General features: G+C 35.1%; 1 protein-coding gene across 1 annotated transcript; it reads right to left on the bottom strand.

The window, feature by feature from the left end:
* Positions 1-283: 283 nt before the first annotated feature.
* On the bottom strand, positions 284-13190 carry LOC126824588 (DNA-binding protein RFX6). The gene is made up of 15 exons (XM_050553838.1): positions 12941-13190; positions 11410-11485; positions 10495-10618; positions 10027-10088; positions 7990-8067; positions 7535-7562; positions 5868-5972; positions 5653-5730; positions 5019-5132; positions 4499-4548; positions 4279-4379; positions 2729-2787; positions 2177-2318; positions 1542-1636; positions 284-612 (listed from the first exon to the last, which is right to left on the bottom strand). Exons 6-15 carry the CDS (start codon positions 7544-7546, stop codon positions 460-462), a joined length of 909 nt encoding a protein of 302 aa, XP_050409795.1. The 5' UTR covers positions 7547-7562; positions 7990-8067; positions 10027-10088; positions 10495-10618; positions 11410-11485; positions 12941-13190; the 3' UTR covers positions 284-459.
* Positions 13191-14813: the final 1623 nt, after the last annotated feature.

Here is a 14813-nt window from a genome sequence, read left to right on the forward strand (position 1 = left end):
TAAATATAAATTTTAATTTAACACTGTCATTGGAAATAATGTCTGTCTTACCCCGTGCTCCCTCGCTACATTTCTCTAACCCTTCAATGGATATTGTGGTATCAACGTAAGTGCTTACTGGAACGATATATATATTTTTTTAACATTTGAGAATGAGTATTTTCGCACAAATATTTATCCAAAATGTGTGAGAAGCCACCAAAGTTACATTTTCCTAAACAAAGTCGTTAGAAGAACAAATGTCTATTATTAGAATGTGATTTCAGTTTATCTACGAGAAAGAGTTTATTTATATCCTGAAATATTTCATGATATTTCTATGGTTTTATATGTGTTTTTATTAATTGCAATTCAGTTAAATAGTAAGACTTTTAAATGTTTTGAACCAACATTGAACAAAAACAGGAATCAATTATAGACCTGTGCTAGAGTCAATATCTATTACAGGATGTGACGTATTCAGAGTTTTTCAGATCCCATCCAATATTTACCAAAGCTAGAAGCGCTGTGTAAAGTTAAATCTCTCATTATTAACGAACCAATCAGCGACCATTGTAACAGGAAGTCAGCTGCTTTGCTCTCATGGAAGCCGCCATTTTGTTTTGTAGGAAACTGCAAAAAATAGAATTTGTATATAAAAATATATCCAAAAATTGTTAAGTAATTTCCGGTGTATTGAATGTTTTCAAATTAATGTGAGTTAATGAAGCGTTGGTTAGATGAAATTTTAATTTGATCCTTTTCAGTACAAATCGATTTTCAATAAATAGCCGTGAGATAGGAAACCGTCAACATTTTTTATATTTTATATTTCTATTATAGCAGTAATGAGCTCTGTGTTAACCTGTATATTGAATATCGTCACTGTAAAACAAGGCTATTATAGCAGTAATGTGCCACTGTAAAACTAAGCTAAATGTTTGCTGTATGGCGATGTTAGGTTGCCTAGTTTCAATATAAATAAAGATAGTCAAAGAACCGGAAGTTTGATTAAAATACATCTATATTCTAATTGAACGTGTGTTGCATCTGCGTCGATTTGAGTCGGATTATGATACCAAGCGGACACCTATCCGTAATATGTAAACAATGAAAATATGTTTAAAGGACAATATTGATGTCAGTCATTATCACATATGTGATAGAACTGGTTAAACACGTTCCAAATATAATTTTAACACAGAGATCATTGCTACGATAGATGCGTAATCAATGCTTCAACAATCGGAAGTGACGAACGCAAAAGGAAAACACGAGTTATCCCTCTATATAACTGACTGAAGTGACGAGTGTACACGGAATCTCGGTTTTTCGTCCCACCGAACGACTATACGTTATTTGCCAGGCTCTCTGTGCTGCACCACTGACAAGGGAAAACAACGCCAAAGGAAGGGATCGAATCTCCAGGTTAGCCAATGGGGAAAGGGGGTAACACACGAGGATAATGAAGACGGGTATACGTCACTTAATGTGCTAAGAGATAACTTTTACCAGGACAGTTGGCGCGACAGCCTAATTTTATTTCGCTCGAATAACCCCACCTGGAGAACACATCGTTCTATTAATTCATCCATCCATTCTGTAAAACTTTCCACAGTAGCCTGTTTGTTGAGTAAATTTTGAAATTCTTCAAATGCTGAAATGGAAATATATGATAATAAAGTAAACACACAATCTTCTATTTTGATTGGAAGCCGTGGTGTCTCAGTGAGCAGGACGTTAACATTGATTGTATATGATGAGTAGGTCGTAGAACCACTGTACAAACAACAGTTTCTTCATAACACACTACATGACGTATATACTCGTCTTAATGGCACATTACATGGCGTATATACTCATATACTCATCTTCATTAGACACTACATAACGTATGCACTCATCGTCGTGCCACACTTTAACTACTTCTCTGTTATTGACTAACACATGGTATATATAGATATATAACTACTTCTCTGTTATTCAATAACACATGGTATATATAGATATAACTACTTCTCTATTATTTAATAACGACTTTACGGATCATACTTTCATATAAATACAAACTTTATGTTATGCCTAGTTTTGATCTGAATGGCGATGTTAACTGGACATTGAGTAGGGGGGATTACATTGGAATCAACAGCTTAACGTGCAAACTCAGTCTGTAATTTAGGAATAGCTTAGCACTTACAATCAAAGATAACTTCCCTCTGTTTGTCATCTGCTGGTTGGACAAAAGCAGCTTGATCTGAAATCTCCTTTAAATCGACGTCTGTAAGATCGTCCACCATGTTGGTGATAGTTTCTAGGTTGGTTAAAACACTTCGAGCTGTCTTTAATATAAAAATACACCCATTTAATACAAGTGTACACTATAATCTTTGTTTATAAACGGGGTAGAGAGTAATGACCTTATATGGTCACATATGTCTGTGTTAAATGAAACAAGTGCTGGATAGGCTGAACACTTGGTAGGCTGACGACTAGGGTCTCAACATCTAGATTTAACTATAGACTTAGCAGGCTAAAGTCTATGACCTTTTAACACTGTTATAAGTCTTTAACATCCGTGATTATCTCCAGGTTGGTTCAGTTGTGTTTAATAAAACATACTTTAATCTACCCTTAGTAGTGAGGGTGGGGGGATAATGGGTGGGGGGGCATAATGGGTTGGGGGGGGGGGCATACCCTAGGAACTCTCTTCATCTAGATCCGTAAATGTATTGTACCTAATCTAACCTACCTGTGCCAAATGAACAAATGATAACTGACGTTTTACACTCTGTATAAAACTTCTAGACACTACAAAATAAATATAAGAATATATTCACAACAATTTGGAGATATAGCCGACAGTATCAAGAATTTGTGAGAATGAAGGCATGGTATTTAAATGCTTAAAAAATCTGTCAGTACTTTGAAAAACAAAAAGATCGCTGAAAACCAGAACCGAGTATTTCGGACTACAAGCTAATTGTCAAGCGTTAGGGGCGACGAATGAAAAGGATTTGAATATCATAGGAAAAGGGAGGTAATCGGGTTTTACCATTAGGATTCAGACTAGTAATTCAATGTTAAATTCATAACCACAAATTGCCCGATAAATGACAATCACGTGATACTAATATTGAAAGCGGTTGATCGTTCCGACTTTTCGCTAAGAATGGTCAAAGGAATTTATAGGCGGCGACGTCATTTTAATATGCGATTTTCGTAAATCATGTCTGCTTTCTGCCTGATCACAAATATTCATCAAAACCTAGTGGAAATTGTCCATTCGAACATTTTTCTTCAATTTTACAGTAAAACACCAACGACAAATGAAATGAAAGGGAAGGGAGGAGCGTACTATAAATAGAGGCACTACATAAGATCAGGGGAAGTAATTACTAGTCGTTGTCCAGAAATCAAAAACAAACTATGTTTTGGATGATATATAAACAGTCGTAATGAAATATCGCAGGACTATTTTCAAGATCACAAATTGCCCTTTGCCTTGTCATAAATAAAACTTGGGAGTTTCCTGTCAGGTCTCGGTTCAAATAGGTCCCGTGGTCTCAAGATCCGTATTGGTGTCACTTCGTTTCTTGTGGACTAAAATCTAACCTGATTTTTTAAACCGTAGCTGAATGTAATAAAGTTTACCCCTTTCGTTCCAATAAATCCGTGGTATATTCATCACATTACGTAAATAACCGATTGTTACTGACTGCTATTTATACCTACCGTGTAATTCAACGGTTTCTAGAGAAATTTCTACCATGTTACGGAAATAACCGATGATTACCGACTGCTATACGCACCTTGCAATTTAACTATTTGAATGTGACATGGCGTATCTTCTAGAGAGATTTCTATCATATTACGGAAATAACCGATGATTACCGACTGCTATACGCACCTTGCAATTTAACTATTTGAATGTGACATGGCGTATCTTCTAGAGAGATTTCTATCATATTACGGAAATAACCGATGATTACCGACTGCTATACGTACCTTGTAATTTAACTGTTTGTATGTGACATGGCGTATGTTCTAGAGAGATTTCTATCATATTACGGAAATAACCGATGATTACCGACTGCTATACGTACCTTGTAATTTAACTGTTTGAATGTGACATGGCGTATGTTCTAGAGAGATTTCTATCATATTACGGAAATAACCGATGATTACCGACTGCTATACGTACCTTGTAATTTAACTGTTTGTATGTGACATGGCGTATGTTCTAGAGAGATTTCTATCATATTACGGAAATAACCGATGATTACCGACTGCTATACGTACCTTGTAATTTAACTGTTTGAATGTGACATGGCGTATCTTCTAGAGAGATTTCCAACCACATTGGTAAATGTCTGATGAAACTTTCTATTTCAGTTCCTAGACTGAAATAAATAAATAATATAATTAAACAATTAAACCTGATCAATAGATACTATAATAAATACACTGTTACATCTGATCAATAATAATAATATATTGTATAAAATGGACGATAGTTTACCTTTCTGGCATATCTTGTATTGTTGATGGAATAAGAACATCGATTAAAACCTAAAATATAAACTATATACACTATGACGTTTTCATTCCATTACACCCCTTCAAATCCGAAACCTGGGTCCGATCTTTTCCCAATAAATTATTAGAAAACTCGCTGTAAATGTTGCTTTCTTGAGTATATCATATGCAGAGACTGCTCTGCTTATCAATTCGATGTTAATCAAAAACTACGTAAATTCAAAACTAAAAGCGATCCATAAAACTATGTGCGAAAATAAATTTCTTGAGGGCCATCAAAGCCTACCATACCCAAAGACTCTTTCCCTACCAAACTGCATGGTGCATTTTAATTCTAGTTAGATAATTCAATTGTCATAAGACATTGTCACTCATTAATTCGATCAAAACTATTTTTCAATATTGTGTTTCACCATCAAATACAGGTAGCTGCCTTGTAATAGACCAAACCACTGTACGTAGTTCTGACGTCGCGATTATAAAGTTGACCAATGAGATCTTACCTTGTATAAAATAGAGTCACATAAAGCGATGACGTCAGAGATTATTGACGTATCTAATAGACTAACAAGGTGATCTGGCATACCTTGCCAAAAGTGAAGAAGAAAACTTTCTACCTGAAATATCAAGTAAAAGGAAAACCTTGCGGTCGTTATTTCTGGGCAGCCTTAACACATGGCTGGGGAGGGACGGGTTCTGGGTCCCACGAGCATAAGGGTCCCATGCAAATCTATGTTACTATGTTGATATTTGTGTGATTTTATTTTCTCCTTCCTAATAAATCTGTAATGTCAATTAGCAGGGTGTAATAAAAAATTATATTTACTAAACAATGTATATGGTTGATTACTTAGAGGACTAGGATATTTTTATATTGCCTAAAATGTGTACGCCATTGAATTTCCCCTGTGGACTGGTGGCAAAATTGTCTGTCCCGACCACCGATCCTTGTAAATACACAGCTGAACTGATTGAACACGACGTCATGTTGAACAAGGTGTCATATTGAACAAAATATATTGAACGTGACGTCATATTGAATATGGTGTATTAAACAAGACGTCATATTGGACAAGACGTCATGTAGAGCAAGGCGTCATATTGAAGGTGTAATATAGAACAATATATAACACTTACCTCTTCAAAGTTAGCAGTGATAATTGTATCCAGTATTCTCTGACAGTGTGTTCTATACATCATCATAAACGTCTTCATCTATAATTACATTTACAAATTACATTTACAAATTACATTTACCCACCATTCTACAGGTCTGACAAGAAAGGTATTGTTCGGGTTGTATGATCGAAGAAATAAGATCCACCCATGTTGTGAATTGTGAACCAACTTACCTTATCTCTATCTATAGAAGTCGCCAGTATCAGATTATCAACATCAGGAAACTCTGGTAATAAAGTACCAGTTTTAGAACTCAGAGAATATTTACGATTATATCCCTGGAATCAAATAATAGTTATTCATTCATCAGTAGCGTGGACTTGGAATTCCGAAACCCAAACTACAGGGCAGGCGGTAACCTCGGGGGGAAAGGTCACAAACTACATGTATGGCATTCACATAAATACTACAATTGTTTTTGTTTTTATGGTCTTCCGGACAGGCCCGTGTAATACGTATGCCTGTTTATAGTCCAGTCGATGCAGAGACGTTAAACCCCATCTCATTTTATATAGTACATCTGTATGATATCTGTACAATTAAAACAAAAATAATAACCGATATCACAGATCAACGTCACCTCAACATCAAAGTAAAACTATAACGCAATGGGTGTCCATTTTCCTTGACAACCGAGTCTGTGAGATAAATTGAGTGCGTGTTACGTGGTAAGTTTGTGTGTACATGTCACTAGAGTTGCTCATTTATCACCGCCATTGATTCTACTCGTCTCCAATAATACAAACAATGGCGGATTGAAAGAGAGATAAGTCCCGTGTTTATCAGATCTAGCTGATTATAATAAAATAGTTGATAAATACCACACGTATTAAACCTCACTTCTCACCTGTATTTACCTGGATTCAATATACTCTATAGACATGTCAACTGAATGGTCTTAGGTGTACACTTTAGTTTGCAAGGTCAGCAAGCAAGTGAAGTATTTAAATAACATCGAACCATATGTTAGTCCCGGAATGATATAGGTTGTGTCGAGTGGAATTTAATATCTCTCGCACCCCTTCTGTCTGTCTGTCTGTCTGTCTGTTTCTCCTCTTTCCCCCTCTGTCTCTCTCTCTTTCTTTCTCTCTCACTTTATTAGCTCTTGCCGGGACCGAGCAGTAAGGTATAACGTTGAACCCCATTTTATTTCACTTTTTACTTGGATTTAAAATATTTGATATTTTATTGCCATATATCATCGATTCATCAGAACTTGGGAGAGATCATACTCTTACTGAATTCAAAAATATCAGAACTTGGAAGAGATCATACTCTTATTGAATTCAAAAACAAGACACTGGGATTCTTTGGATATACAAAATTACTTTCATAAATCGAATAAGAATTTTACATTCATTACAACATTTATATCTTCCAATCATTTTGAAGGAGGAGATTTACCAGGTTCCTGTTACAGAAATTTGACAGTTGACAATCCATGGTGCCATCATCGTCTCCACTTTTTAAAGAGAGAAAGTCAATTTTTATTTTGAATTGTTATGATCACATTGTGATTCAATTTCATTGATGCATAGCATTAATTGTGATATCACATATGTCTATATCATTATCTCGCGCTTTAAATGCCCATCCCATGCCACCATCTGATGATAAAAGATAAGGCACACAACCGTCACACTTTCTCATAAAAGTGTTGTTTTAATTTTACAATTGTTTTTTTATGTAGCTGAGTAGCCCCCCCCCCCCCCATTGATCCGCCCCTGATAATTGTCAATTATAATAAACTTGGGGTGGGGGTCATCAGTAAGTTATCGTAGCATTTGTCCCAGTCTTTTTGTACTGTATTTAATAAAATATGTTTACAACAAATACTCACCTCCGTTTTCATCTTGGTTCCAGAAAATCTGTTTTTATAAAAAAAATAATTTTAAAAGATCTGATATTTTCAAAAGAAGATTCTTAAATCGTTGTATAAAATCTACTGGTATTTAAAGAATGAATATTTCATTTAAAAGAAGGTGTGTTCTATACTGGTACCTACTCTCAAAGTGATATATCAAATACATGGTGTATTGAACCCTGGGCCCTACTCTCAATATGATATATGATATTATATCAAAAAGATATAATGAAGCGCTATATAAATCGAACAACAATAATATTAATAAGTTATTAAAATTCATAAGCACCAATATGAATAAAGGTTTATATCTTCTTGTTTAAACGATATTTTATTTCAATTGGATGAAGATGGATCAGACAATCAGATATAAAGAAAATTAATTATACACACTATTTATATTTTATAACATAATTTAAATATTTACCAACCTTGTGAGTCCTCGTCCAGAATAAACAGAATGATAATAAATAGACGATTCTTTTATACCTATACCATAATAATGATACCTGTAAAATATTACACCTTTTATACCTATACCATAATAATGATACCTGTAAAATATTACACCTGTTATACCTATACCATAATAATGATACCTGGAAATATTACACCTTTTATACCTATACCATAATAATGATACCTGTAAAATATTACAGCTTTTATACCTATACCATAATAATGATACCTGTAATATATAACACCTTTTATACCTATACCATAATAATGATACCTGTAAAATATTACACCTTTTATACCTATACCATAATAATGATACCTGCAAATATTAATACAGGCTATACCTGTTATACCTGTACCCTAACAGTGATATCTGTGATTCAGTTTATGTTTGTTATTTGACTATTGAGGACGTATGTGGCAATATCCGTCAATATTCCTATGATGCCCATTTGTACGAAAGCCCAGAAGGCTCATTCCAAATTCCAAATTCCAAATGCGAAATTCCAAATTCCAAATGCGAAATTCCAAATTCCAAATGCGAAATTCCAAATTCCAAATGCGAAATTCCAAATTCCAAATTCCAAATGCGAAATTCCAAATTCCAAATTCATGTCTTACCGATAAAATAGCAAATTCCCAGCCCCCCCCCCCCGCCCCCTCAATTAAACAAATTAGGATTTATATAAATTGTTATTTTACACAACTAATTACTTCTAGTTTACCTATCTGGGCCGGATAATTACCCGTTCCAAATTACTAGATTCCAAATTCCAAATTCCAGATTCCAAATTCCAGATTCCAAATTCCAGATTCCAGATTCCAAATTCCAGATTCCAAATTCCAAATTCCAGATTCCAAATTCCAAATTCCAAATCTGATCCGACCAATCGGATCAGGTTTTTGCTTTTGACTAATCAGTTAGAGAGAGAGAGAGAGAAACGGAGTTTAACGTCCACTCGACACAAACTATGTCATTTCGGGACTAACATATGGTTTTAATTTTATTTCAATAATTCGCTTGCGCGTAGGGGTCTTTAGCAGTGGGAGGAAACCGGAAGACCCGGAGAAAAACCCACGAGGTTGGACAGGCGACCCTACTCCTTGTCACGTACAACCGGGGATTCGAAACCACGCCAGTTGACTCAATGACAGGCCGTATGATATAGCAAGCACGTGCTAACCATTCGGCCACCCCCCCCCCCCCCAATCAGTTAGAGTATAATAACAATATTCCAGTTCGGGTTTGCTTCGGCAGATGTGAACAGTTTGGGGCAAAGTTCCTCTGCACTGAGCTACTCTGCTACTCGGTATCCTAGGACTGGCATTTTTTTTTTTTGCTACAGCAGCAAATTTGGAATTTGGAATTTGGAATCTGGAATTTGGAATTTGGAATCTGGAATTTGGAATCTGGAATCTGGAATTTGGAATGAGCCTTCTGGGCTTTCGTACATTTGTCAATTCTAGAACATGTTCATTCAATGCTTGTCGTTTGACGGCAGGCGTATTGTGGATACGGTGCCAATTTTCGCAAATATAAGGAAGAAAATGTATTTGAAAATGTATATGAAGTCGAAATGCACAGATATGTATAGAATATGTCCATATTTTACCACCCCGTTAGAGAAACATAGATAGATTTATTATGTGTGGATATTCTGGTAATAAGCCTTGATATGGTAGAAACATGCTCATTCTATACACGTACTCCAGGTGAAGCGAGGATTTGGTAATTCCAAGGTCACACTTCTCAGAACTACCGATGAGCCAGAGCACACTCGTTTAATGTTACATTACAGACACATTTCTCAGATAACTGATGTGACAGAACATACACGTCTAATGTCACATAGGAAAGTTGATACTATGATATGTGACAGAATATACTCGTCTAATATCAGATATGAAAGTTGATACTATGGTCCTCTTGAAGCCTTTTCTTCTTCACCGATGTGTAATATTACCTTTCCTCCAACTACTGATATAAAAGTTAATACTATGATACTTACTTAGATTGTCCTCTCGTACCCAGTCGACGTGTTGTTATCTTGGGAAATTTCTGTCTTATAATCTAAATATAAAAACAAGTCATTTAAAATGTGTAGTCAGAATTATTAAAATATCAACGTGTTTACTGTGTTTCAAGACTTCAGGTAATCAAAGTTAAATTAAGACAGTTTTTAGATAAAAGGCAAAAATAGAATGAACAAGAAATGTCGCCAAACGGCCGAGGAATCACATTTATAAAGAAAATACATTCAATTGATTCGTAACTAAGTTTCGATGTCCTTGAATTTAGAAACGAAGAAATGCTTTTGGTTTGTAACTGTCGATCAGAGACAGAACAAGCGAGAATTCAGCATGCACAATACAGTTATGCTTTGTGAATTCTAGCGTGTTACAAATGATCATTTTATTATACATTTTAGAAAATATAAACTGGCCCCGCCCCAATCTGTGATTTGGGTGATACCAACCTTTCCAAATGTAGCCGCACCAGCCGGGTGGAAAGAATTTTTTTTACAGAAATCTAAATAATGTGTATAGAGAACACATCTTGGTAGACACACCCCTTCTGATCTTTCATAATTATCATTTAACCTGAACATAGAAAACACCTGATCTTTCATAATTATCATTTAACCTGAATATAGAAAACACCTGATCTGTAATAACTATCATTTACCCTGAACATAGACAAAACTACCAACAGTGGAACTCATTAAAATCCATATAAACTTCATTTAACCGAAAATAAAAATAACAAAATTCATTTAATCTGAAAATCACGCATGTCATCAAAAGTGTTGTAACTAATTTAATTAATTCTTATTTAACCTAAAGTAAGAGAAAACAATTGTTGGGACTAATTTCTATAATTTAGTTCAGAAGTCAAATAAATGGCCGTGATCACACCATCTTTTATCTCGTGTATGTAACATAAATCTGAAGATAATCACGTGACATGAAATGGGGTTTAACGTCCTACTGTTCTGCTCCGACTGGGCTAATGAAGACGGAGACAATCACGTATTCACGAGTTAGAAAACCTGATATAAAATCATTTTATGTGACGCGACATCTTTTAACAATTTATCAGATAGTTCAGGACACATATCTTAATTCTAACAGATCGAGAACCCTGTTCAAATTATTTGACACCAACCTTAATATGATGACCGATTCCAAATCATTATTTTTTTTACTTTAATCAAATGCAATTTTACATCCGATCAAGACATTCGAAAAGTATGAATTAAGTTATTTTTATGACAACATAGTTTTCTCAGTTTTGTAAATGTGGACATTTTTTTAGTTGGGAGTGAGGACATTTTGTCTCGTTTCAAGATTACTTTTAAATCATCTCCACAAATGAAATAAGACGAGATTACCAGTTCAAGGTGGCTGCTATCTGGGAGTGTTTCTGGGTTGGTTCAATAGATTCTTTCTCCTCTATTTCTTTCTCTTCTGAAATATATTTTATAAAACAATTAATTCACTTTAAATATTGTTTTTATTACTGGTACACACAGATAAAATAATGTTAAAATAATTTGATTCTTTTATGTACATCATATGTTTATATTTTATACAGAGATGAATTTCACACAGATCTACGTCATTTCTTAGATGTATATCGCATGTTTATACAGGGACGAATTCACACAGATCTACGTCATTTCTTAGTTTAATGGTGGAATTGGTGACTTTCTTTATTTCAAGAGAAGGGAGGGAAATGGAATAAAAAGGGATTTAAGGTCCAACTGTTCTGCCCCGACTACGTGATTCCCTGAACACGAATGACATCCCTACAATGGTTTAAAAGTCAGATACATGGAATATAATAGAAATAAATATTGACTTGTAATTAAATGATTATATTCCTTTATTCAACAGGTAAAGACATCAACTAGCTATTAACAGGTTAATTAACTAATTAACACCTTGTTTCAATCGTTTCAGGTAAATCATACAAACATCACACAGGTAAATGTTGACTATAAAGATAGACGTTAATCTACAGGTAAACAGGATTAAATAAATGATTTGATAAGATTGACGTCGAGTACTCGAGTAGCTTTCTAAGGGCACGACTTCTCTTTATCTCTTATCATTCAATGAAGTTAGTCATACTATACTTTTGTTCAAGCCCTGTTTACATTAGTCGATGATCATTCTATACTTTAGTTCAAGCCAGGTTCACACTAGTCAACAGTAATGCCTACGGGGCATTTCTAATTTTAACTATTAGGGCTTTTTAATTGTACGCCAACGTGATCTATGGTGTGTTTTTTTGTACCATCCGAACGACTAGGCGCTAATCCTTCTAAGACCAGCCGTCCTTGATTTGTACAGAACGCGGTTTATACAATGTTCTGTAACAAGCACGTGCGTACTATCAACCAGGAACCGAGGATGACGTCATCACATCCATCTTAGAATTGTGATATTAAAATTCGAAGTCAGTCAGAGAGATGGGGTTTAACGTCCATTTGACACAAACAATGTCAATTTGGGACTAACATATATTTCAATTTTATTTCAATAATTCGATTGAACGCAGAGGTCATTAGCAGTGGGAGGAAACCGGGGGACCCGAAAACAACAAGGATGAACAGACGACCTTATTCCTTGTCACGAACAAGCTGGGAATTGAAATCACGTTACCTGAGTCAATGGCAGATCCCATCATCTAAAGTGCCCGGTATTAAATCATCCGACCAGCCAACACCGCTTTTATAGAAGAGCGTTGACACAAGAACAAAAACAAACGAGATGAGTTGCGCTTGGGACCCCACCCCATCCCGAATAATCTTAAAAAATATACGAAACAAAATTTAAGTCTTATCTTAATCTAATCTTATTCTAAGCTTGATAATAGTAGACGTAGAATGGTTCATATTCAAGACAGGGAAAACTTACCATAATTGATCCTGGTTAGGGTGCCTTGTTTCTGTTCCCCCGCGTTCTGATGTTTCTGACAGTGGTCATCAGGAGGAGGAGGATGCAAGTCATCCGGAGAAAGTTGCCGGCGTGAAGAATGATGCAGGTCACCTGGAGAAGGGTGTTGGTGATGCTGTTGATGTAAGTCATCCTGTAGGGGGTGACGGTGATGTTTTTGATTCAGATGATCAGAAGATGGTTGTCGATGATGATGTTGATGTCGATAGTGTTGTGGTTCTGTTGGCCACTGTAAAACTTCCGTCCGCGATGTGTACCCATGGTGATCTTGGTGATGTGTAGAATATCCATCTCTTACAGAATGGGTAGAATGACAGCTTGATTGAACAGCCATCTCTGAAAATATTTCTTTGTTAATCTTTCTGGAGATCTTATTTCTTGATTGTAATACTATACAGAAATAAAAAAATATCGTTGTTTTGAGAATTCCCATAAGGTTCTTAAAATGTTAAGGCTGCGTTGTATGCATATCCTACCACTACACGAACACCAGTGACGCCTTGAGCATGGATTTAAACCCGGCTATACTAATTTATATTCAAGGAAAGACGGACTTCTACAGTCCATGAAAATAATTACTCATCATAGAGAGGGAGCCGCCGTGGCCCAGTCAGTAAGACGACAGTTCGGTAGTCAGAAGTCCTGTGTTTGATGCTGGTATTGGCCCCGACATGAGGAAGGGACGACAGATCGGGGTTCCGTGCACATATTGGCGTGCACGTATACGGACTCTTTGGCAACTGTCCAGGTAAAATGTCACTCATAGCACACTATATGACGTATTCTCGTCTTTATTAGTCCAGTTGGAGCAGAACAATAGTACGTTAAACCCCATATCATTTTATTTTATCTCATGTTCATAGATTGGAAGCTAAAGCCACATTTATCCCATGGCAAACGCGACCTATGGTTTAACGTTAAGTGAACACAATATACTGCTTATATTCAGATTGTGTTGGTTTTATTTCAGTGATTACGTTTTCATAGTTATTACATACGATTGTTTTTAAATATCATTATGATCTCAAATTAAAATATTCAACACCCCGCTAATATCTGTAATGTATTTATTTTCAATCAGTTTAGTTTTATTACTTTACCAAGGCTATGGGGATGCATCAAGCCAATATTTACATTATTTAATATTGATTTAATAAATATGTTTTACTTCACCATGTTATTATAAATATTTATATGTTTTAATATAAGACAAATCAATTAATTATCTACAATATTCAATGTTATTATTGACAATCCCGCATTTCAATATTTCAATAAAATTTGATTAAGCGAATTTCATATGACAAACCTTAATTCCTTCGCGCTTTTCTACCTTTTTAATTTATTGTTGAAAATCTATAAATTACTAAAATTAATCAATTATTATTTCAAATTTTTTATATTCTAAAGATATCCTGACAGTTGAGAATTGAAAGAAGAATATACAATAGACCCGCTGCCCGGGCAAAATGCTTCTCATAGCACACCACAGTAAGTGGAATCCCATGTCATTTATAAGCTCTATCTTCTAAAAACAATATTTTTCAATAAAGGGAGACATTAATTAAGTTTAGTAAAACCCTTTGATTACAATGACAATCAATAACCCAATGTAGGCTGAATTCGGTCTAATTAGAGGCGAAACACCGTCTCGAATCTTTTTTATATATAAAGCGAGACATTACTTAATGTACTACCCTAACCTATTATAATCTGAATTCAGTCCTATTTTTCTAATGTGCATGAATTCGTTTTTTTTTTTATTAAAGCGAGACATTACTTAATGTACTACCCTAACCTATTATAATCTCAATTCAGTCCTATTTTTCTAATG

Source organism: Patella vulgata, chromosome 6, assembly GCF_932274485.2.
Source record: "Patella vulgata chromosome 6, xgPatVulg1.2, whole genome shotgun sequence".
NCBI classification, from domain to species: domain Eukaryota; kingdom Metazoa; phylum Mollusca; class Gastropoda; family Patellidae; genus Patella; species Patella vulgata.